General features: G+C 44.1%; 3 protein-coding genes across 8 annotated transcripts in view; all 3 read left to right on the top strand.

Moving 5' to 3' along the window:
• kcnq5a (potassium voltage-gated channel, KQT-like subfamily, member 5a) overlaps window positions 1–13,180 on the top strand; it is a 53,091-nt gene extending 39,911 nt beyond the window's left edge. For 2 of the 5 annotated variants that reach the window (XM_052080155.1, XM_052080156.1), the window contains exons 9-16: window positions 42–68; window positions 4,123–4,367; window positions 4,593–4,701; window positions 5,973–6,104; window positions 6,491–6,607; window positions 7,686–7,775; window positions 8,850–8,976; window positions 10,359–13,180. In XM_052080155.1, the coding sequence (XP_051936115.1) occupies window positions 42–68; window positions 4,123–4,367; window positions 4,593–4,701; window positions 5,973–6,104; window positions 6,491–6,607; window positions 7,686–7,775; window positions 8,850–8,976; window positions 10,359–11,207 (1,696 nt within the window). In that variant the 3' untranslated portion in view covers window positions 11,208–13,180. The remainder of the gene's footprint in view (window positions 1–41; window positions 69–4,122; window positions 4,368–4,592; window positions 4,702–5,972; window positions 6,105–6,490; window positions 6,608–7,685; window positions 7,776–8,849; window positions 8,977–10,358) is intronic. The other 3 variants (XM_052080158.1, XM_052080157.1, XM_052080159.1) reach the window with 3 other exon arrangements.
• The window catches only part of pno1 (partner of NOB1 homolog), a 139,477-nt gene that overhangs the window by 70,290 nt on the left and 45,571 nt on the right, over window positions 1–23,616 (top strand). The window lies entirely within an intron of this gene.
• ddx43 (DEAD (Asp-Glu-Ala-Asp) box polypeptide 43) lies at window positions 13,678–22,919 on the top strand. 2 transcript variants are annotated; one of them, XM_052080175.1, is made up of 16 exons: window positions 13,678–14,095; window positions 14,345–14,400; window positions 14,735–14,852; window positions 14,925–15,086; window positions 18,213–18,294; window positions 18,370–18,529; window positions 19,015–19,133; window positions 19,402–19,512; window positions 19,787–19,928; window positions 20,028–20,128; window positions 20,351–20,438; window positions 20,593–20,720; window positions 21,000–21,109; window positions 21,874–22,012; window positions 22,095–22,182; window positions 22,248–22,919. In XM_052080175.1, the coding sequence occupies exons 1-16, from the start codon at window positions 13,792–13,794 to the stop codon at window positions 22,401–22,403; spliced, it is 2,064 nt and encodes a 687-aa protein (XP_051936135.1). In that variant the 5' UTR covers window positions 13,678–13,791; the 3' UTR covers window positions 22,404–22,919. The 2 variants fall into 2 exon arrangements, with proteins under 2 accessions (XP_051936135.1, XP_051936136.1); XM_052080176.1 differs by lacking the exons at window positions 21,874–22,012; window positions 22,095–22,182; window positions 22,248–22,919 and adding an exon at window positions 21,359–21,854 and having other exon boundaries at window positions 21,000–21,218.

Here is a 23,616-nt window from a genome sequence, read left to right as displayed (position 1 = left end):
TCTCCTCTTTCTCATCTTCGTCGTCGCACTAACCTTTGAAGGAAAGAGCAGGGCGAGACCGCATACAGGTTTGTACTACACACACACACGCACACACACACTCTTGCAAGTATGTTCACCTGTTTACATTCCAACACTTGATAGATTAGTGTATCGAAGTTGAGACTTGAGCTGGTGGAGCCTGAGTGTGAATGATAAGGACGTACTAAATAGCTGGAAGAGTAAATAGTAGCATCTGCAGAAATTGAACAAAAGTCAGCAAGAATAGTCGGCGGCATCGCATGTGGAAACTGCACGTGATTAATATGTGCTACTTAAGCAGATCTAAATGGTATGTGATTGTGGACAAAAAGGCAGCAAGAGTAGTCAGCGACGATGGACTTGACACACACATCTTACAAATTCAGATGTGATTGTGAATGAAGGATATACCTTTCGGTGTCGCAGCAACTCTGTGAATCAATAGACGTAGTATGGTACTTGTGAACAAAAGGGAGCAAGAATAGTCAGCAGTACTAAATATTCCAACTGTATACAGTACATGAATAATCAACACAGATGTGAAGGGTTAGGAATATTAATAGTAAATACACAGACGTTAATGTGGGGGGTGGGGGGAAAGTCTGGAAGAATAGTCAGCTGTGTGTGTGTGTGTGTGTGTGTGTGTGTGTGTGTGTGTGTGTGTGTCCGTTTTACATGAGATGTGCTGCATGTAATCCTCAGCGTGCAGTATTTAGTATGTGGGTTTTTGTTTTTTGTTTTCATTTAGGATAGCATTGAATATACCGCAACCCCTGGAATAAATCAAGTTCAAATGGAGAGAAAGCTGCTTTCTGACAGAAAGTTTAATAAGCCTGAGTGAGTTTTTACGCTCTGGCAACATTTGGCAGCCTCCTGCTGAGCCGCCAGCTTCTGAATGCATTTAAATTTTTATTTTCTTTTTTACACTCCGTTAACCGACACAAGCAAAAGTGCTTGTCATCCTCAAACCAAAAGTTTAATTAGGCCTACCCACATCTGCATCCAGCAGTGCAAGCTCTCATAAATCCCTGGCTTTAATTAGACTTTCCCTTCTTAGAAGCGCAAAGCCCATTTTGCACTTGTGACACAGCCTTTTTTTTAACTACTTTTAAACAGTGTCATTGGGGTTTTTATTTGAGCTATGTGAAAATAAATGGCCGTTTTGTCCCAAACCATTTTTTTATTTAGTGCAAGCCAGCTTTACCACAGCACTGTTGTAGTCTTCATAGTCATTGGGGTATCTGATGGTTGATGTTTGCTGTCTTATAATTTGTTTTGCCTGAGATCCTTGTAAATTTCAAATGGTGGCTGGTAACTTCAAAGGCATTCAGTACTGAAGGTCTTTCTGAAAACGTGGTTAAAAACAAAAACATATTCATTTGTATTTGCAAGCAACTGCACCCTGGTAAAAACGTTTTGAACACCAACTCACGAACCCCTAAAAAGCTTACCGAGTACCCACTTTCAAGTTTCCAATTGCTCCTGGAAAGTTAATAAATCCGTAAATCCTACTCAAATGTTTTTTTCGAAATGAGCCCCAATCAGAAGCAGGTATCCTATCTTAACATTTGATTGGGTGAATGTCACGTGGTGGGAATTCCAAAGCACCAATTGGTCTCTCATGACTGATGGAGATGAATGGCATTAGCCATGTGGCTATCATTAGCCTACTAGCATGGTTACCTAGAGTAAGTAACGTTACTGGAAAGCAAGAAAAAAAATGTTTTTACCAAGCATATAGATTTTTTTTATTGATTTAGCAACAGTTGTTGTGCCCAAATGGCAGGACATCGAGTGGAAACAAGACCCATCCGCATTGGAAGAACCCTAAACTATATAGACTGCGGTTATTAGCCGAGCGTTATTGTTTGCAATTCGATGCTGTGCTGTAAATTGCGCACGATGGGATTACCTACTTGGTCAATGTATTGACAAGTCATAGTTGGTTGGTGTCCGACATTGTCACTGCTAAGGCAGTTCTGCTGCGTTGTCGCTCACCCCGCACATTATATCGGTCGGCAGCATTGCCAGTTGCAAACCATGAGAGCGGATTCCATCCATGCACTCATATAGTTCGATTAGATTGCTGAAGAAACATTTTCGGTGTTAAGCTCATTGCTAACACCAAAAACAAAAGTATGCTCGAAATAGTTTTAGCTCAAAGTTTACTTCACGCTTGACCTTCAAGCGAAAGGGCGGGCGGGGAACGGCGTGTGGCGGTTTAAATGTTACATTCAGAGTGAGTGTAACGGGGCGCGAGGTATTCGTGCGCACGCAGAGACCAATATGTAATTACCTGCTAGCTTGCCAGAAGGGGCTGAGTTTATTAAAACGGAGTCCCCCATCGCGCACCGAAAAGGAAATGATCGAGTGACAACAAAATACACTGAGACTTGACACCTCTGTGGCTTTACTATATTTGCGCCAATATTGTTTAGGTGTATGTACAATTGAGTGTGTGTGTTTGGTCGAGGGAATTCTCCAGCCCATCAACAGCTCATTTTAATATCTTCTTCCTCTTCCCATGCGCACTAGTGTGAGTTCCGAAGGTATACCGGTACTAGGAAATACAGGAGGTAACTTCCCAGAATCCTGGCTGCGCCACCCCTAAGCTCATCTGAGCAAAGCACACCACAAACTGCGGGAATGACTGACTAATAGCTTGGACAATAGATATATTTTTTGTTTAGAATAAACTCGGCAGAATTTATAATTTGACGGTGAATTTACGCAGCAAATTTGAACTGAGCTTCAGTGACTTGCTGGGGTAACGATACAGTGCTTAACTAATATATTCGACAAGCGTCTGTCCAATGGAGGGTTCATGCCACAGTATTCATAATGGCCATTTTTTTATTTTCCTGTTATGTTTAATACATACATAAGTGTGTAGCATTGTTTTAACCAGAATATTTTACGGCTAACATTTCATTTTTGCCATTCAATGACAAGTTAAAAAAAAAAAACCTTAAAAAATAATAATTTAATATTTCATGGTTAAGATGTCAAATCATAATTATTGACTTGTGTTTCTGAGCAGAAAATGAGTTTTCGGGGATGATTGATTTTTCATATTTCGTGATTCTGACTCATAGGCTAAATGCCTGTTTTAAATTTGTTGCTACATTGATCATGTGATCTTTATGTCAATTTTTTATTTTGTGCACGTTTTTCTCAAAATATTACAATTTTGGTTTTTGCTTTCTGGTTTTTGTTGTTTTCTTTCTTGAAATATTAAAACTTTCTCTGTTTTTTTTAAACGCCAAATGTTTATTAACTCATTCAGTACCAGCCAATTCTGGACCAAGTCTGAAAAGATGTTTAAAAACGTCTTTGGGAGTGAATGAGTTAAGATGTGGCACTCTGAGCTAACTTGAATTCCTCATTCATCTTCAACATGGGCCGGCATGGAAGTTGGGGGCTTGCCAATTGAAAAAAGTACCCTCAATTCAATCACCTCATGAGACTGAATGCTCCCTTCTCGTTTTTTATTACAGGCGGTCAAATATTTATACATTTATATTTGTTAAACACTGTATATCTTTACATAAATTGATTTACCAGAATGTGATGTTCATTGTTTAGTTTTTCCATCCACGCTTGGTTTATTCAAGCAAAATAATGGCAGTCTGCTCCATCGTAGTTGTTGTGACAAAAGTGAAAAAAAGTAGTTATATATTGTCCAACCCCTCCTGCAAAAAAATAAAATAAAATCATTTATTTATTAATTTTATATTAATTAATATAAAAATGTGTTCGGCATGAATTGACCCACCAAAAAATTCTCAAGAAGCCATGCCTGAAACATACTGAAAGTCATTGTGGTTCGAAGTGGCATTTTAATGTTTTGTGTGCGACAAAGGACCTGCAGAAGTTTAACAACTCTGTAATTCAATGTCTTGTTAGTTGTGAGTAAATTATTTTGTGATGGCAGTTTGTTGTCTGTCTGGCGGCCAAGTTGGCTTTATCTCTTTGGTTTTGGGCATGTCAACTGGATGATGATTGGTATGAAGGACACACTGGAGCACTTCATAACGTTGTCTATTTTCTTCTCTCCAACCTTAAATCCCCTCATTCCATCTTCAACCTCCACCCACGCAGTCAAAAGTTGAGCTTCAAGGAGCGAGTCCGCATGGCCAGCCCGCGGGGGCAGAGCGTGAAAAGCCGCCAGGCGTCTATTAACGACCGCCAGCGCTGTTCCCCCGGCAACGAGGCGGCAAGCGGCGGTGGCGAGCTGATGGGTCAAAGCCCCGCCAAGGTGCAAAAGAGCTGGAGCTTCAACGACCGCACGCGGTTCAGACCATCACTTAGGCTCAAGAGCCAGACGCGCAACGCAGCTTCAGACGGTGAGCATCCACTCAAGTTTTGATGTGAAGGTTACCCAGGTTGGTTGCCAACGCACAACGCTGCAGGTACAAAAATGCACATGCACACTTGGGCTGAATGTGTGACAGGAAAGTGTTATATATCCGCAAATGTGTCTGCAATGGGAGATCACATGCTCAAACAGCTTTTCCAAAACATTGTGATTCATACTTTGACGAACACGGCCGTGTTTCTTTGCCCTGCAGTGGACGCTGGCATGACAACGGAGGATTCCCAGGATGAGCGAGGCTGCCACTGCGATATCACGGTCGAGGACCTGTCCGCTCCCCTCAAGGCGGTCATCAGAGCTGTCAGGTGAGATCCTCAAGACCCCACACCCACTTCACGGAAAGCATAGAATAACCAATCATTTTTTTCTCTGACGTAATCATTAGTCCGTTTCTTTAATTTGACGGGGATGCATCGCAGATTTTATTTATTTATTATTTTTTGAGGGAGTCTCGATGAGTACAAGTCTCGATCATGTAGCCAGACTTGAAAAAAAACAACAACAACAACAAAAAAAATGCATTTGTGGTATTGTTCAGGGGGCCGGGCAAAATGCGGAAGCGGGCCACATTTGGCCCGCGGGCCGTACTTTGGGGACACCTGATTCAGAGTGTTCAACCAGCCTGCCATGCATGTTTTTGGAATGGGGGAGGAAAGCGGAGTACCTGGAGAAAACCCACACAGGCAAGCACAGGGAGAACATGCAAACTCCACACAGGAAGGCCGGAGCTGGGATCGAACCCACGACCTCTGCGCTGTGAGGTCGACGCGCTAACCACTCGTACACCGGATTGATTTATATGCTTATTTATTTATTCAATCATTCATTCATTCATTCATTCAGTTACTTCCTGGGATAGGCTACAGATAACCTGCCACCCTTATGAGTTTTAGCGCTATTAAGAACAAAAATGGATGGGTCCCGAAATGGAAAAAAAAATGTTTCCAGAGCCGAATTAGAGAGCAAGTCTGATTGTAGAGGTACCACCACCACCACTTGCGCCCACCATGGACTTTCCCAGGGTGTCGGGTTGAGGGTCCAAGGGAGCTTCTCCCCTGTGGGTACTCCCATAACAGAGGCTCATCTGTCACCTCTCAGCAGGAAAGGCAGGCAACCGTGGAGCCCACCAGGAATAGGGCGGGGGCAAATGAAGCAAATGCGCAGATCGGCTTACCCACATCAATATTATTCGCTCGGTAAACGCGTCACACACTCGAGTACCAAGGTTCTTTGGTTTCCTCCCGCGAAGTTGATTTTCACACAGTGTTTGCTTTGTTTAGCTCAAGAAAGAACAGCGAACCCCATGAAACTGCTACCATCTGCTGTTTTTTTGTCAGCGTTACAGCTGCTCGCTCTGTGTCACGCTCGAGCGTTTATGGGTTGTGGTTTTGTGTTTAAAAAGGTTGCCTCTACTCAACAGGCTATCGTAACACTTTAACATTTGTAATTGTCATGAAAGCGGAACGCATCACCCCATAAAAATTAACCACTGAGAGATTTTCACACCTTTTCTTTACTTTCCCAGAAACGGTCTCCCTACCGCACTGCATTTGTCCATGTCATATGTTTTTGACAGGATCATGAGTTTCCACGTGGCCAAGAAGAAGTTCAAAGAGACGCTGCGTCCATACGACGTGAAAGATGTTATTGAGCAGTACTCTGCGGGACACTTGGACATGCTGTGTCGCATCAAAAGTCTCCAGACCAGGTTGGGAAATCAACCCTGCTCCATCCCTGCCTTGCCGCCTTCATTTTGCCTCTTTCTCGCGGCTATTCTGCATATGGCCTCCGTTTCTCTTTTCCCCTCTGCAGCAGGTATAAAAAGTCTACACACCCTTGTTCATAGGCCGTGTTTTTGTGATATATTAAGGGACCCAAGATAATCATATGCCATGAATGACAGCCATACCCATTTGAGAAAAAAAAATGACAGAGGAAATACAAACAAGATGTGTTCATAGAGGTTTTCCCCAAAAATATTTCATTTGTTGCGATTGACATTTTGAAATTCTCATTTGTGATGACGCATTTGAACACCGGTGTGTTGTCTTTTTTTATATCCACTGTATGCGGCATCTCTTTTGTCTCCCTCAGACTAGATACAGTTGTAGGTCCTGCACCCAGGCCCCTCAGCAGGCGCGCCAAGACCTTTTCCTCACCGTCCCTGCATTTGTATTACAGTCAGGCCCGGAGGAAGTCATCTGCACCGGGGTTAGACCCGTCCAGCTCGCCCGATGCTCCCTCAACTAACCCAACACTAATGTTTACAAATTAGAATGTCCGCGTATTAAGCCTCTTAAAACACACGCTTCCACGCAGAGAGCAAACGGTGGGATTTTGGCCAACTGCACACGCTCATGCTTCAATGCCCGTCGACAAATAGTTAACCGACGTCAGTGTCTCATGTGACAGAGAGGGCAGGAGAAGTCAGTGTCCGGTGATAAATGTAACGCACCCATTTCGACAAGTTGCATAGTCAGTACCTTTCACACAGAGCAGCGACACGGGAAAAAGCCTTCTTTGAGTGACAGGGGCTTGTGATACGATCTTAAAATCCCTCATTTTCATCAACCTCCTATTTTATGACGGTACCTTTCACACAGACCAATGACACTATCATTATAGGCGAAAGAAAAAACAGATTTGTAAGGTAATTTGAATATGGCTCCCGTATTCAGTGTTGGTACCTTTCACACAAAACAGTGACAAAGTAACAGAGAGCGTAAAAGGGGCCTCTGATAATTCAACAGCCGTTACATAACCCCCACCACATCCCATTTTATACTGCTAACTTTCATACAGAACAACATGAAAAAAGTCTGGTATGAAAGTTAGCATGAACAAGGCTTCTAATACTCCTTCACGAAGATAAGAAATTCAGTTTTGCCACATTTCTGTGTCGATACCTTTCACACACACACACACAGGAAGAATACACTTTGACACGCAGTGTGAAAGGGGCTTTTGGTTCCACTTCCAAAGCCAGGAAATAGCCTTCGTACCTTCATTTTGTGCTATCGACTCACAAGCCATAACATTAGGTACGCCTGCGCAATCGAAGGAGTTTCTTTGACAAATTTGAGTGCAGGATAACTGCGTTGACATAAATTAGTGTTTGTTTTCTCTGTGTGGATAGAATGACCAGTTGTGCATTGTCTGCTGTTGTCCGGCTTTGTAGATAGCCGGCATATCATTATCATACTTAGAAATCGTCACATCATAGTCATGTCATTCAAAGGCGAGTGTATGTGCGCATGTGTTTGACGCTGATGTTTCTTGCTGTCTCCAGACAGGCCCACTTGAGTAGTCGACTCAGGAACATGTCGTCTCCCGCCCTGCATTACAATTATGCCAACAGGAAGAAGAGCTCAGCTTCAGGGTTGCCTTTTCTTTTTTTTTTTTAACATCATCATTTGAATTTTTAGTTATTTTAGCTTGTTTCCCCGTCTGTCTCAATTGTTGATTTGTTTGTATTTTTTTTGGGGGGGGGGGGTTAGTTGGTTTTTGCTGTCATGCAAGTCCAGTTTGTAGATTAACCACCTTGGCAGATGGATGCAGTTTGCACGTTGGTGAAATAGCAGAGACGGATGGGGAATGGTGTGTTTGAAAGTGTTGAAGAGTGTGTCCAGAAGTGATAACATTTTGGGATCATTAAACATACCACGGCTCAAATTGACCCAAGCGTATTATTGCTGTCCCTGACAAAGCAAACATAACAGCGGGGGGGCATCGAGAATAAAAAGATGTGATGCTAACAGAAGAAAATTAAAAATTCATGGATTTTTTTTTAAATATGGGGATGGGAGGTTCCGATTTTCTGTAAACGCTTAAATGAGTACATTTAACACTCAACATCACATTAGAGTTTTCAAATGTGAAAAATGTTAATACATATTATTCCAGTTCAGTTTAACCCGCAACATAAAAAAGTGCATGAGAAAAAAATACTTTTTCTGGATTTGTAAATGATACAACAGGTCAGTTTGGAGGGTAAATAATAACAAGAAAAAACAGTTCGTGGACATTTTTGGAATATTTTTTTTATATAGTTGTAAACTTAACGGGTCAATTTGACCCACACCATACTGTACCGGGAGAATTACAAAGTGCCCAGTCCTTTGATGTCATTTCTTCAATTTGCGTGAATGCATCACATTTATTTTTCTCAGGACTTGTGTTTTTGGTGAGTGATTTGTGTCAATGCACGTTCATGGGTGAAAATGTGTAACGTCTGTTGTTACAAGAAGAAATAACCATCACACCTCCATGTTTTTGGTGAATGTTGGTGAACCGGAATAACGCAATGAAGTGTGCTCTTCGCTCCCCCTTATTTTATACTAACTCTTGCATCCAGGTTTTGCTCTTCAACCTGAACGACTTGACTTTGAGCCGCTGTTTTCCATGGTGTTAACACCGATGTTTGTGTGTGTCTGTATTTATATTTGTGTGTCAGAGTGGACCAAATCCTGGGAAAGGGCCAAATTGCCGTGGATAAGAAGATGAGGGACAAACTGAACCCGGACGGAGATTCTCACGATGGCGTCAGCATGCTAGGTCGTGTCTGTAAAGTGGAGAGGCAGGTGAGGAGGGAAAAACATTTTTCAAAATCGCACATCGATTAGGACATTAGGCAATTGGTTGGTTTGTGTGATGGTTGCTTTGTCGGTTGGTTAGCCCGTCAGACTTGCTAATTTGCCAAGTTCGTTAGTTTGCTAGCTAATTAGCTAGTGACAATAGATTGATTGTCCCTCATGGATGGATGGTCAGATGGATGGTTATCGGGTTACTTGGTTAGTTAGTTGGTTGTTTGAGTAGGTAGATTGATGGTTCCACTGTTAGTTTGGATGCTTGATCGTCGTTGTTTAGTTATTCATTGACTCAGTTTGTTAGCTGGCTGCAAAGTGGTCATTTGTACTGTTTGTTAATTAAATCCATCCATCCATCCATCTTCTAACGCTTATCCGGGGCCGGGTCGCGGGTGCAGCAGCTTTAGCAGGGAAGCCCAGACTTCCCTCTCCCTAGCTACTTCTTCCAGCTCTCCCCGGGGGACCCCGAGGCGTTCCCAGGCCAGCTGGGTGACATAGTCTCTCCAGCGTGTCCTGGGTCTTCCTCGGGGTCTCCTCCCGGTGGGACATGCCCGGAACACCTCACCAGGGAGGCGTTCAGGAGGCATCCGAATCAGATGCCCAAGCCACCTCATCTGGCTCCTCTCGATGTGGAGGAGAAGCGGCTCGACTCGGAGCCCCTCCCGGATGACCGAGCTTCTGACCTTATCTCTAAGGGAGAGCCCGGACACCCTGCGGAGAAAACTCATTTCGGCCGCTTGTATCCGGGATCTCGTTCTTTCGGTCACGACCCATAGCTCGTGGCCATAGATGAGGGTTGGGACGTAGATCGACCGGTAAATTGAGAGCTTCGCCCTTTGGCTCAGCTTCTTCTTCACCACGACAGACCGATACAACGTCCGCATCACTGCAGACGCTGCACCGATCCGCCTGTCGATCTCTCGCTCCCTCCTGCCCTCACTCGTGAACAAGACCCCAAGATACTTAAACTCCTCCACTTGGGGAAAGATCTCCCCCCCCGACCCGGAGGGGGCACTCCACCCTTTTCCGACTGAGGACCATGGTTTCAAATTTGGAGGTGCCGATTTTCATCCCAACCGCTTCACACTCGGCTGCGAAACGCTCCAGTGAGAGTTGGAGAGCCCCGTTTGAAGGAGCCAACAGCACCACATCATCTGCAAAAAGCAGGGATGCAATACTGAGGCTACCAAAACGGACTCCCTCAACGCTTCGTCAAATATTTGAGTTGTTGTTGCTTTAGTTGTTAGTTTGATGGTTTATCAGTAAGTCAGGCTGTTGGTTATTTATCAGTTTAGGTGGTTTATTGGTTGATGTGTTTGACAGTTGGTTAGTTGGTTCTCAATCTGCGTTTGGGTGTTCTTCCCTCTTGCTTCCAGGTTTCCTCCATCGAGTCCAAGTTGGACTCCCTTCTGGACCTGTACCGCCAAGTCCTGCAGCGGGGTCCATCTGCTTTGACCCTATCTTCCCTGCCGCTCTTCGAGCTGGGCCAGCACCGCGACTCCGACTACCCGACCTCCATCCTGGACCGGGATCCGCCTTCCCCGCAGGGAAGCGACGGCAACGCCCACCCAAGGGGACTACGGCTCATCCTGGCCCCGGCCGACAGTGACGAGGGTCCCCCGGACTCCGCGCCTCCCTCCTACCCGCCGTCCACCGCCTCGCTGTCCCCGTCGCCCCTGCTGCCGCCGGACAGCCCCTACCCCACGCTGGTCACCCCCAATGGCACGAGGCGGGCGCACTTTCCCGACCTGCCTCCTCCACCTCCATCCACGGGAGGCTTCACCCTCCAATTGCCTCCTGTCATGCACCCCTCCCACCTGCGCTGCCCCGTGCCGGATAGCGTGGTGGCACATCGGGGCGGCCCGGGCCCAGCCGTGGTAGTGGGACCCAGCGAGGAGACCGGTTTCGTGCAGCTACGGGAGAAGCCCGGCTCCAAATCCGACGCCACCTGGAGGCGACACGTGAGCCTGGAAGTGGACCCCTTGCTTATGTTGTCGCCTGGCGACGTCCCGTCATCGTCTGACTGGGGGGGCGCCCTCGGGAAGTCCTTCTCCATGCACGAGCTCAATCGACACGGTGGTGAAGGCTGGAGCGGGAGCGGACGCTTCATTTGCGAGCGCAAACTGCCGCCTGCCAGCAACCATTCAGACTCTGACAGAAGCCCGGCTCAAGATGTGCTCGCTTCAGACTTCCTTGGTCATTCGCCACGTATCCAGCTGGCCTGACCACACACACACACACAGAGTCACTGAATGCCACTATTGGGGAGACCACTTTCAAGTCTTTCTACAGGAAATGAGATGTCCTTGCTTGTGAATGTAAATTTCTTGCCATCTTTAGTTAATTTTCATCAACTTTGTTTCATGCGGTGTACTTATTAGGCAAAAATGGCATCTAAATACACCACTTGCAAAACGGGGTATTGGGCTTTCATTTGCTTTTTTGGCGATGATCGTAAAACATTAAAATGCCCACATTGCCCAATTCAGGGGTGCTAAAGGGAATATCTGTGACCCCCCTCCCAAAAGTAATGACATTTCATATAGATTTTTTTTTTAATGGAAATGTTCTTGCAAGTACTGAGACACTCAACATTTGGACATAAGTATTCAAAATTTCATTTTAAATATAATAATTTCCCTTATTTTGTCATTTCATTTTAGATAGAACTTTTTCAAAAATGTGATGTTTGTTTATAAGTTTTGGATACAAGCTGCTTTCTGTCAAGATTAGTACAGTGAACCCCTGTTTATAAATCACTTTTTTTTTCAAAAAAAATATACTTGGCAGACGTGGAGCAGCAACACATGCAAATAGTTTATAAATGACAATGCTCACAGCTTTTTTGTGGCAAAGGCAACTGTAGCTGAATTGGAGATCTCTTCTGCACTTTCTTCTTACTTTTGATCACGTGGTATTTTTCCACTAGACCCCAGTGCTCCCTGGCATGTTTTGACACAACATGGTGTTACTTTGAAGGTGCGCAACTAAATTCGGACTTGCCTGTAAAACTGTAAATTTATGAAGAAAAAAAAACATGATTTAAAAATTTGCGAATATAGTGGAGGCTCAAATGATGAAATGCTGTTGGCGATGTTGTATTATATGTAAAGTAGCAGTATGCTGTCATTAACTCAATAACATGAATGCTAACACATTGCTACCAGCTAGCTACATGCTCCCGGTGATAACTTGTCTTGATTTTGTTTTTTTACTGATAATAAGAAAATTAAATGAGTTCTTAAAGCCGCATGTTCTCGATGCCAATCTGTAAATCATGTCAAAATGTGACATGTTTGAAATAATTAAATCATAAGAAAAATACACCAAAAGATAATCGAGATCTATCTATGAATAATTTTACAATGCTCAAGAAAAAAACAATGCTGGAAATGTAACTTTTCAGATGGCGCTTTTTAGGCATCAACACTCATTTGTGTAATAATCTGTTAGTTTTAGACCAATTTTAACCATCTTTGTGGCAAATATTGTTACTCTTGTCAAAATCGTCCTCATATTTCAACCGTGAACAGCTTTCTTGTGTTGCTCAAGTCTCAAATTGTTTTCGGAGTGGTTTACACTTCACAGTAGTCTTAAATCTTTTTACAGTAACTTCTCATGTATTATCTTTAATCTGCTTATTATGTTTTCTTGTTTGCCTAGGAACAAGACTGTGGTATTTTTCAGGCCAGTGTAATTCAATATGTTGTTGCTGGTATGATGCAATACAAAAAGCACAGTGGAGGCTGTGGCACCTGAAAATGTGACGCACAACACTATTTGAATGTGTAATGTTAGGGAATATTGATTGATGACGTCATAACAAAGAAAGAAATAATTCACGTCAAAGAATCTGTTAATCACTTCACGGTACTTTTTTGTTGGTGTAGTTTAGCCACGAATGTCATGTTAATTGCAAATCAGTCGACTAATTCGGGGGATCATTTGTCAATCTATTTCTTTTTATTTGCAAAGCTCCAACCACTGATTTTTTTCATTGTATTTTAAATCATGCATTTTTCTTTATACTGCTTGAATGGTAATTTATTGTTTACAATTACACAACGGGCCTCAAAAAGCTTGACAATGTTAACACGACGTTTACTTTGAAATTAATTTATTACAAGTGCACATTAATTCTCTGAGTGAGAAAAAGCCTAAATGATTTTATTATTCTTTAATAAAAATTTTAAGTGAATGTTTTTACAGTGGTTCTTTTTCTTTCAAAGGAGGAGGGCTTCAAAGCAACCTAGGTTTTTAACATGTAAATGAGACACGTTATTTTCAGAAATAGCTAGATATACAGTATATTTGCAATAATATTTGTAAACAAACATTAAGAAGAACATTTTCCATAATATTTATCCTTTAATAGACCACTTGCAGATGCCCTAGGCTAGGTCGTGCCGTGCATTAAGAGTAAGGGACGCTCCTTGGCTTCCAACTTTTCCTTTGGGAAGTAGGGTACAAAGTTGTGATTCGGACCGTTACAACCGTTCGCGAATCGATTGCAATTGTATTTCTTTCTTTTTTTTCACCAAGGTTCACGCCTCTAAATTCCATTTGAGCAGTTAAAACATGGCACGAAGTGCAACTGCCGTTTTGTCACAAAACAAAAAAAACCAAAGAAACTCGATTGTCACGCATGAGCGAGAGGAGATTAGCAAGGAGACGTCAATGTCAACTTGACATTGTCAAGGCCAAAGCTATCAACGGCTGTGTTACCTTTGGTGAAATTGGGAAAGTTCCGAAACGTCATTGAAGGCGTCGTCTTGATTGACAACTCCTTGGTTTGAGCACAACTTGAAAATGTCGGATTGGGAAGAGGACGAAAACGAGTATGTGCCACAACCAACGTCGGCCAAATGGACGCCTACTGGAAATATCTCTTTCGGTGTGCGAAACAGGAACAAAATTGGAGCGTTTTGCGAGAATGTAGGCGATAATTATCGGAGCGGCGGTCGAGGCGAAGGCAAAAGTCGGGGAAACGATGGCCGCTCTTTTTCCCGGACCAACGAACGAGGACCCGATGGCAGACGCCAATTCGGGTCTAATAGGTCGAATTCACCTGTCACTATCACCGTGGAAAATGGCTTGGTTGGGAGGATAATTGGTATGATTTAACTCTGACCTAAAATGAACAAAATGTAGATAAATTACGGCGCGAGTAAGTTTTTTTTAGCATTTCAACCAGTAAAGTTAGCTAGCGATGTTACTACTTGGCTAAGCCTTCCGCACATCGGTTTCGGAGTTGTGTATTTGTTGAGTGTGATGAATTTTTAAAAAATGTTAAATATGTCTCGCCCTTTGACCACTTCTGGTAAGCGTCAGCCTAGCTAAACAACTTTATTTCTGTTTTAAGGCCGCGGAGGAGCTAAAAAACGTGAATTGGAGGAGAATAGTGGTGCAAGAATCAAGGCAAGTTAAATGGTCATGTCTGTGGTGATTATTGTGTGACAATCGTCTAATTTATATCCATTTAAAATAAAGCCCGTTGTTTTATATCTTTAAGGAGTAACATAAGTTATATTTACCCGCATTGGATTGGATTGGGTACAACTTTACTGTCAAATGTGCTGTATGTGTAACATACATCACAGATGAAATTTCTTCCCTCTCAACACTGTTGACTATACCAGAAATAATCGCATTTAAATTACTGTTACACTCATACAATTGCCCAGCCCTAGTTAAAAGCATCATTAGATGCAATCTGTTCTTGGGGTTTAACTGCTGTTACTCTGTATCATAGATCAACGACGGGGAAAATGGGGCGGAGGTGCTCATCTTTGGACCTCCTACCATCAAGCAGAAGGCCAAAGAGATGATAGAAGAGCTGCTGGCCAATGGGAACCCTCAAATCTATGGCAGTGAGTTCAGGAATCTTCGCTTGACTTAAACTCTAGCTCTTTATGGGCTATTCATTCAAATCAATGTCCCAGGAGGCTACGGAAGAAGAGAAGCAAGAGGAGGCAATGTAGGAGGTGACTCTGTGTGGTCCCACACACAGTTACAGACATCTGAGGTGGCCCCGACTCATGTGTCCATAGACTGGAGCAACATTCGGGAGAACATGCATAAATATGAAGAGATGAAATGGAAAGGTGAGAAATTGGTACACAGTCGCCACAGTATTCGCACACACCCACGCACACAAACAGCTGATGATTTATAAATGTGCTTAATAAAGGAGTTACATTTAACTGGAGTAATATTTTTTAATACTGTACATATAATTAGAAATAGGTTTACAGTTTCAAAACAGCTTTATTTACATTTTAATGTATTGTTTTAAATTATATAAAAAGAATCCCGTTTGATTTTAGTTGACTGTCATCTATTCAGAAATGTTTTCATGTATTTGTTTTAATACATTAAAAAAAAATAGTACTTTTGAGTTTGCGCTGACAATATATACATTCATTCATTCATTCATTTTCCGAACCGCTTTTATCCTCACAAGGGTCGCGGGGGTGCTGGAGCCTATCCCAGCTGTCTTCGGGCAGTAGGCGGGGGACACCCTGAACTGGTTGCCAGCCAATCGCAGGGCACACAGAGACGAACAACCATTCGCGCTCACACTCACACCTAGGGACAATTTAGAGTGTTCAATCAGCCTCCCATGCATGTTTTTGGAATGTGGGAGGAAACCGGAGCACCCGGAGAAAACCCACGCTGGCCCGGGGAGAACATGCAAACTCCACACAGGGAGGCCGGAGCCGGAATCGAACCCACAACCTCAGCACTGTGAGGTCAACGCGCTAACCACTGGACCACCGGGCCGCCACAATATATACATTTTATTTTAAAAAATAAAAATAAAACAATATATACATTTTATTTTTATTTTTTTTATCCATCCATCCATCCATCATCTACCGCTTATCCGGGGCCGGGTCGCGGGGGCAACAGCTTTAGCAGGGAAGTCCAGACTTCCCTCTCCCTAGCTACTTCTTCCAGCTCTCCCCGGGGGATCCCGAGGCGTTCCCAGGCCAGCTGGGTGACGTAGTCTCTCCAGCGTGTCCTGGGTCTTCCTCGGGGTCTCCTCCCGGTGGGACATGCCCGAAACACCTCACCAGGGAGGCGCTCAGGAGGCATCCGAATCAGATGCCCAAGCCACCTCATCTGGCTCCTCTCGATGTGGAGGAGAAGCGGCTCGACTCTGAGCCCCTCCCGGATGACCGAGCTCCTCACCTTATCTCTAAGGGAGAGCCCGGACACCCTGCGGAGAAAACTCATTTCGGCCGCTTGTATCCGGGATCTCGTTCTTTCGGTCATGACCCATAGCTCGTGACCATAGATGAGGGTTGGAACGTAGATCGACCGGTAAATTGAGAGCTTCGCCCTTTGGCTCAGCTCCTTCTTCACCACGACAGACCGATACAACGTCCGCATCACAGCAGACGCTGCACCGATCCGCCTGTCGATCTCTCGCTCCCTCCTGCCCTCACTCGTGAACAAGACCCCAAGATACTTAAACTCCTCCACTTGGGGTAATATCTCCTCCCCGACCCGGAGGGGGCACTCCACCCTTTTCCGACTGAGGACCATGGTTTCAGATTTGGAGGTGCTGATTTTCATCCCAACCGCTTCACACTCGGCTGCGAAACGCTCCAGTGAGAGTTGGAGAGCCCCGTTTGAAGGAGCCAACAGCACCACATCATCTGCAAAAAGCAGGGATGAAATACTGAGGCCCCCAAAACAGACCCCCTCAACGCTTCGGCTGCGCCTAGAAATTCTGTCCATAAAGGTTATGAACAGAATCGGCGACAAAGGGCAGCCTTGGCGGAGTCCTACCCCCACTGGAAACGGTTCCGACTTACTGCCGGCAATGCGAACCAAACTCTGACATCGGTGGTATAGTGACCGAACAGCCCGTATCAGGGGGTTCGGTACCCCATACCCACGAAGCACCCCCCACAGAACTCCCCGAGGGACACGGTCAAACGCCTTCTCCAAGTCCACAAAACACATGTAGACTGGTTGGGCGAATTCCCACATACCCTCAAGGACCCTGTTAAGGGTGTAGAGCTGGTCCACTGTTCCACGGCCGGGACGAAAACCACACTGCTCCTCCTCAATCTGAGGCTCGACTTCCTGACGGACCCTCCTCTCCAGCACCCCTGAATAGACCTTACCAGGGAGGCTGAGGAGTGTGATCCCTCTGTAGTTGGAACACACCCTCCGGTCCCCCTTTTTAAAAAGAGGGACTACCACCCCGGTCTGCCAATCCAGAGGCACTCTCCCCGTTGACCACGCGATGTTGCAGAGGCGTGTCAACCAGGACAGCCCCACAACATCCAGAACCTTGAGGAACTCCGGGCGGATCTCATCCACCCCTGGGGCCTTGCCACCGAGGAGCTTTTTAACCACATCGGTGACTTCAACCACAGAGATAGGAGAGCCCACCTCAGAGTCCTCAGACTCTGCTTCCTCCAAGGAAGGCGTGTTGGTGGAGTTGAGGAGGTCTTCGAAGTACTCTGCCCACCGGTTCACAACGTCCCGAGTCGAAGTCAGCAGCGCCCCATCCCCACTGTACACAGTGTTAGTGGTGCACTGCTTCCCCCTCCTGAGACGTCGGATGGTGGACCAGAATTTCCTCGAAGCCGTCCGGAAGTCGGCTTCCATGGCCTCACCGAACTCTTCCCACGCTCGGGTTTTTGCCCCGGCGACCACCGAAGCCGCGGTCCGCTTGGCCAGTCGATACCCGTCAGCTGCCTCTGGGGTCCCACAGGCCATAAAGGCTCGATAGGACTCTTTCTTCAGCTTGACGGCATCCCTTACTGCTGGTGTCCACCAGCGAGTACGGGGATTGCCGCCACGACAGACCCAAACGTATCGTGAGGGTTTGTTGGGAGCGTCTGGCGGAATCCCCCGTCAGAAGGAGTTTCAACTCCCACCTTCGACAGAGCTTTTCCCATGTTCCGGGGGAGGCGGGGGACATTGAGTCCGAGTGGACCATGTTCCGTGCCTCTATTGTTGAGGCGGCCAATCTGAGTTGTGGCCGTAAGGTGGTTGGTTTTTTTTTTTTTTTAATTTCGATTGACCTATATAATGTCTTTATTTTTTTTAATGAAGACATTATATAGGTCAATCGAAATTAAAAAAAAAATAAGATAACCAAGATTAATAATTATTTTTAACTGGCCTTATTATAATTCTTATTTTTAATAAATTGGCAAACGAGGGGCTGGATTTGTTGTTTTTTTTCATTTGTGATAATCTTGCAGACCTACCACCCTTGAAGAAGAATTTCTACATTGAGGCTGAAAGCGTGTCCCTCCTCACTGCTGAAGAAGTCTGTGATTGGAGGTGAATTTTATAGTTTTTTTTGTGTGTGTGCAAATGTGCACTAGATGAATATCTTTTGTCACATTTTCCCGACAGGAAAGAAAACAACAACATCTTTGTGGATGACATGGTGGATGGCGGCGAAAAACGTCCCATCCCTAATCCCTGCCGCAGTTTTCTGGAGGCCTTTGAGCTTTACCCAGAAATTATGGACAACATTCATCGGGTCGGCTTTGTTAAACCAACCCCCATCCAGGTGTAAACTCGTCTCCATCTGTAGACTTCTGCACTTATGCATAAAACTCAAAGTAAAACTACTGAGTCTTTAAAGTCACTTGACAGTCAGATACAGCGCCCATTCTGTACACCGTGTAATTATTATATCAGACAATCCCTGGAGGGCATCGAAAATGTATATTTACTCAAAAGGTCTTTTAAAATTTTCATTTAGTATTTTTATTTTGCTTTAAAAAAATACTCCTTGGGCAGAACACACATTTTTTATTGGGTATTTTTCCTGTAGCTTACTTGTTCACCCATATGGTTTATTTTATTTTTTTATATTTTTTAAACGTCAAAAATAATCTTCTAAAAAATGTTTTTTCTTGATTTCCAAAAATATTGAAACATGACTTGCGGAATTATGCAATGTGAACTGATCTTGAAAAACCATGCACAGACTGTCGGAATGTCATCTTTTACTCTTGCCTTCCTTTCTGGTATGTTTCTTGTTTTCACCAGTCGCAGGCATGGCCTGTGCTGCTTGGCGGGAATGATCTGATCGCCATTGCTCAGACAGGAACGGGCAAAACGTTGGCTTATCTGCTGCCTGGATTCATCCACATGGACGGACAGCCCATGTGAGGACAACCACTTAGAATTGGCTTGGCGCCCTCTCGCGTTCAAAATTGGAAATGACCATTTAAATCGATTCCTAATTCAAATTGGGGGAACTACCTATTCCTGGGAGTTAACCTATGAATTTATTTCGCAATAAATCCATCACTTCTTCCGACATGGCGCTTCTGTTACATCATTTGTACATCTTTTCACATGCGCACCTCGCATATGGGCTCTTAAGCCTCAGCACAACCCAACGATTTGGTTTTGACACGTATTTGTTTGTAGACCTCGATCAGAGCGCGAAGGCCCCGGCATGTTGGTGCTGACTCCGACCAGAGAGCTGGCCTTGCAGATTGAAGAGGAGTGCAGCAAGTATCGCTACAAAGGCTACAAAAGGTTAGCACCTTGCCATACAATACAGTGAACCCCTTTGCCATATAAATAAGTACTATAACAATCACATTGATGTTGCATTCCCTCACGGGTGCGATTGTGTTATTATTAGTATTATTTTTTTACAAAATAAAAAGGTTAATTGTCATTTAAAAAACAATTGACATACATTACACATTCATTCAAAATCGCTTAGAAGACAACGTGCGGTTATATCGGGAAGCACTATGTCACCAAAAACATTAGGCTGAGTTGTGTTGTCTCTGTCATCTCTCAGCATCTGTATCTACGGCGGTGGTGACAGAAGGGGTCAGATCAACTTGGTGAAGAGCGGCGTGGACATTGTCATTGCTACTCCGGGACGACTAAACGATCTACAAATGAACGAGTTCATCAGTCTGCACTCCATCACTTACTTGGTTCACCACCTGCGTCTTTTTGTTTTGGGTTGTAGCCAACATTTTAGGTCCTTTCCTTTATGATTGTTGTATATTGACATGTCTAATCACTTAAAAAAGGTCCTGGATGAAGCAGACCGAATGCTTGACATGGGCTTCGAGCCTCAGATCATGAAGATTCTGCTGGACATCCGGCCTGACAGACAAACTGTCATGACAAGGTATTAAAACATTGAAAAAACGTCTCAACCTCGAAAATGTGCTGTAATACAACATGTGATTTTTATACTGATTGGGAATGGTTAAAAAAATATATTGTAAGGCTTTTTTTTTCAATTAAATACATTTCAGGGAGTGACCACCAGATAATGCTACTTTGCCGATTTAAATCACCCAAATATGTTGAATATTTGATCGTACGTGCACCATGTGACCTGTTTCAGTGCAACCTGGCCTAATGGCGTGAGACGTCTGGCCAAATCATACCTCAAGAATCCCATCATGGTCTATGTGGGCACCTTGGACTTGGCAGTGAGTGATGATGACGTGTCAAGCACGCTCACTACATATCATTTTAACATTACAAAGATTAGAACATATCGTGTTTGATCCAAACTAAACAAAGAAAATACCCTGTTATAACCATATCATTAGAATATCAATGAACTGGTCACGTGTGTGGCAGGCTGTCGATACGGTGCAGCAGACTGTGCTGGTCGTCCATGAAGAAGACAAGAAGCCATACCTGTTTGGCTTCATCGCCAACTTGCTGCCTGACGATAAAGTCCTCATATTTGTCGGCAAGAAGATCGTGTAAGTTTGCGGCTCAGAGGTTTCAAAGTAGGCTCTCCAGCCAAGGTTAAGAGTTTCAAATCGGGGTCAGGGTTTCAAACCAGAGTTAAGGTTTTTAAAGTAGAGTGCCAAGTCAGAGTTGGGGTTTAAAATTGGGTGTTTTCCATGTGACTGTTTTGCATATACTGTCTGTAAGAAAACTTAATGGCAAGTCTCAAGACAATTGATAATGTGTCCATGTTTATGCTGAGCTAAAATGGTGCACACTGGTAGATTAAACATCATGCCATCTCTCCGCAGTTGCGATGACCTGTCCAGTGACATGTCCCTTCACGGTCTGTCCGTGCAAAGTCTCCATGGCGACCGGGAGCAGTATGATCGGGAGGAGGCACTCAAGGACTTTAAAGAAGGTGAACCACAGAAGAGGAAATGCCTTGCCTTAAATGGAACATACATTTTGTGTACCGCTTATCCCCGTCTGGTATTTATTGTGCAAACTGATTCATCTGATAAATGCATGTCATGCCATGACATGAATGAATTTTCAGCTACAGTAAGTGCAATATATATATATATATATATATATATATATATATATATAATGTATATAATATAATCATATCAAAGCCAACAGGTGAGCAGTGCGGTTGCTTTAGTAGATCGTGCACCTCTTCACAACTTCTTGGCGACAAGAAGAACTGTTTGAGATGAGTTTAAAAAAAAACGGTCTTTGAACATCTTTGCTATCTTTTACGGACCATGATGAAAAATGCACATTTGGACAGCACTTTGAGTTTCCGAACGATCGGAGTGAAGCAGTGCTCACTCGGAGCTTATTTCCGAACGTCGCCATGATTGAGCAATGAGAATTTTGGGTACGTGTCCGAGCTCTACAGTTCCTGGTCTTGGTTTTTGTAAAATAATTTTCCCTACAATAATTCGACTGTTACTCCGGAGCAATTTATTTGTTCTTTTCATGACGTCATTTTTGGCTGGTACGACTTGCAGTCCGGAGCGATGTATGGTTGTTGCTGGGATGGAGAAATTCCGCCCACTGGTTGTCAATTTAATAAAAGCCAACCTCATCATTGATCCAGTACAAAATGAGACGGAACTTTAAAAATGACTGACAATATATCTGGTGATTAAGTCTTGTATTTTGACAACCCTTTAGGTCGCGTTCGTATCCTGGTGGCCACCGACTTGGCTTCTCGCGGCTTGGACGTCCATGACATCACGCACGTTGTAAACTACGACTTTCCTCGAAACATCGAGGAATATGTCCACCGCGTGGGCCGGACTGGACGAGCCGGGTGAAGCCAGGAAAAGCACTTTGGTCGACAAAAAAAAAAAAGAGCCTTTTAAAACTTTTTAAGCAACATTTATATGTTCCAGACGCTCCGGAGCCGCTGTTACACTGGTAACAAGGGAAGACTGGAGGATGGCACCGGAGTTGATTCCCATCCTGGAGCGATCGGGGCAGGTTAGCTCATAGCGACGCGACAGTCGCATCTCACAAAAGGGTCTCAACGTAAATGGGCCTTGCAGGACGTTCCTGTGGAGTTGGTGCAAATGGCGGAAAGATACGAGAAGCACAAGAGGGAGAAGGAGATGTTTCCTGGTCCCAGGGGCCAAGGCGGTCGAGACAGACGACGCGGTGAACGACATGAGGGCAGAGATCGAGGCCAATCCTGGGGATTCTAATCAGCCTTCCTTTTCCAAGTGAGTCAGTTCTTCGAGCACAGGAGAAGTTCATATCCACGAAAAAGACTTTCAGTATATAACCTCAGGGGTGGGCACCCCTTTGTGATTAAGGGCCACAATTGATTCACATAGAAGCAAAAAGACTGTTTAGGTGGGAAAAAAAGGTAGGTTTGACGCTTTCATTTCTCATTGGATGGTAAAGTTTTTTCAATTTTATCATGAAGAGCAACGAAATATAATTGTTCCCTGCGGTGTTAGTCGAAGCCCGTTCATATTCTGGTTACTTGACAAAACTGCCTCTTGAATTGAGCCTCTTGATTTCTACCTTTTTCCTTGTAAACACCCCACTTAACTGATGTTAAGCTTTTGTTTTGGCTGTAACTTAACCAGTTAACACTCTCTATTTTGTTGAATAAATATGTTTTATTCACTTGGTGTGTACATATAATTAAAAATATGTTTATTTTTTGTCTGGATTCTGCCGTCAGCTTCAGAAAAACAGCTGTTCCCTATGACTGTTGTGAAAAATGAGCAACCAAAAAAAAAAGTGGATTTTCTCCACTGTTCCTCACAAGCAAAATAGGTTCAGCATACTGTAGAACCGAGTCTGAGCTGTGATAAACAGGTGTAATGTTATAAATTCAGTTGTTCTGTTCTAATAGAGGTATTTTCTGTAGGACTCAATGGGTCACCCTTGGTATTGTTCTTCACTGTACATTGGTCTTAACTTGACCTGCTCTCCCATGTCTCTGTCTTGCCTTGGACTCGATTCCTCCAAAGTCTTGGTCTTGACATGGTCTCAACTCCCATCAAGTCCTTGTCTTGACTGCACAATACATGACTTGGTCTTGACTCTATATTGTATTGTCCTTGACATGATAAGTCCTTCAAAGGAAACTCGTGGACAATGTTTTCTTTGCAAAAATGTTCATATTGCACTTGTGGAATAAGTTAGGCGGATTCATCTGTCAATTTAGCGTTATACTGCCCTCTTCTGTTGGCTGATATTCATGTCAAACTGACCCAGATCTGCCTCGGATGTTCGAAGTCACAGCTCACTTGTTTTCTATGTTTGGTCTCGTGACGATCGCGGTGCCTTGACTCCTCAGAATTTTGGGTCTCCACTTGGCCTTGATACCTCACAATCTTGGTCTCCGCTTGGCATCAAATATTTGGTCTGAAGTCCTTAGACTTGATTTTGACTCCTCAAAGT

Source organism: Hippocampus zosterae, chromosome 11, assembly GCF_025434085.1.
Source record: "Hippocampus zosterae strain Florida chromosome 11, ASM2543408v3, whole genome shotgun sequence".
NCBI classification, from domain to species: Eukaryota; Metazoa; Chordata; class Actinopteri; order Syngnathiformes; family Syngnathidae; genus Hippocampus; species Hippocampus zosterae.
The sequence above is the reverse complement of the archived record's forward strand: the minus strand, read 5'-3'. Positions and strand labels throughout refer to the sequence as shown.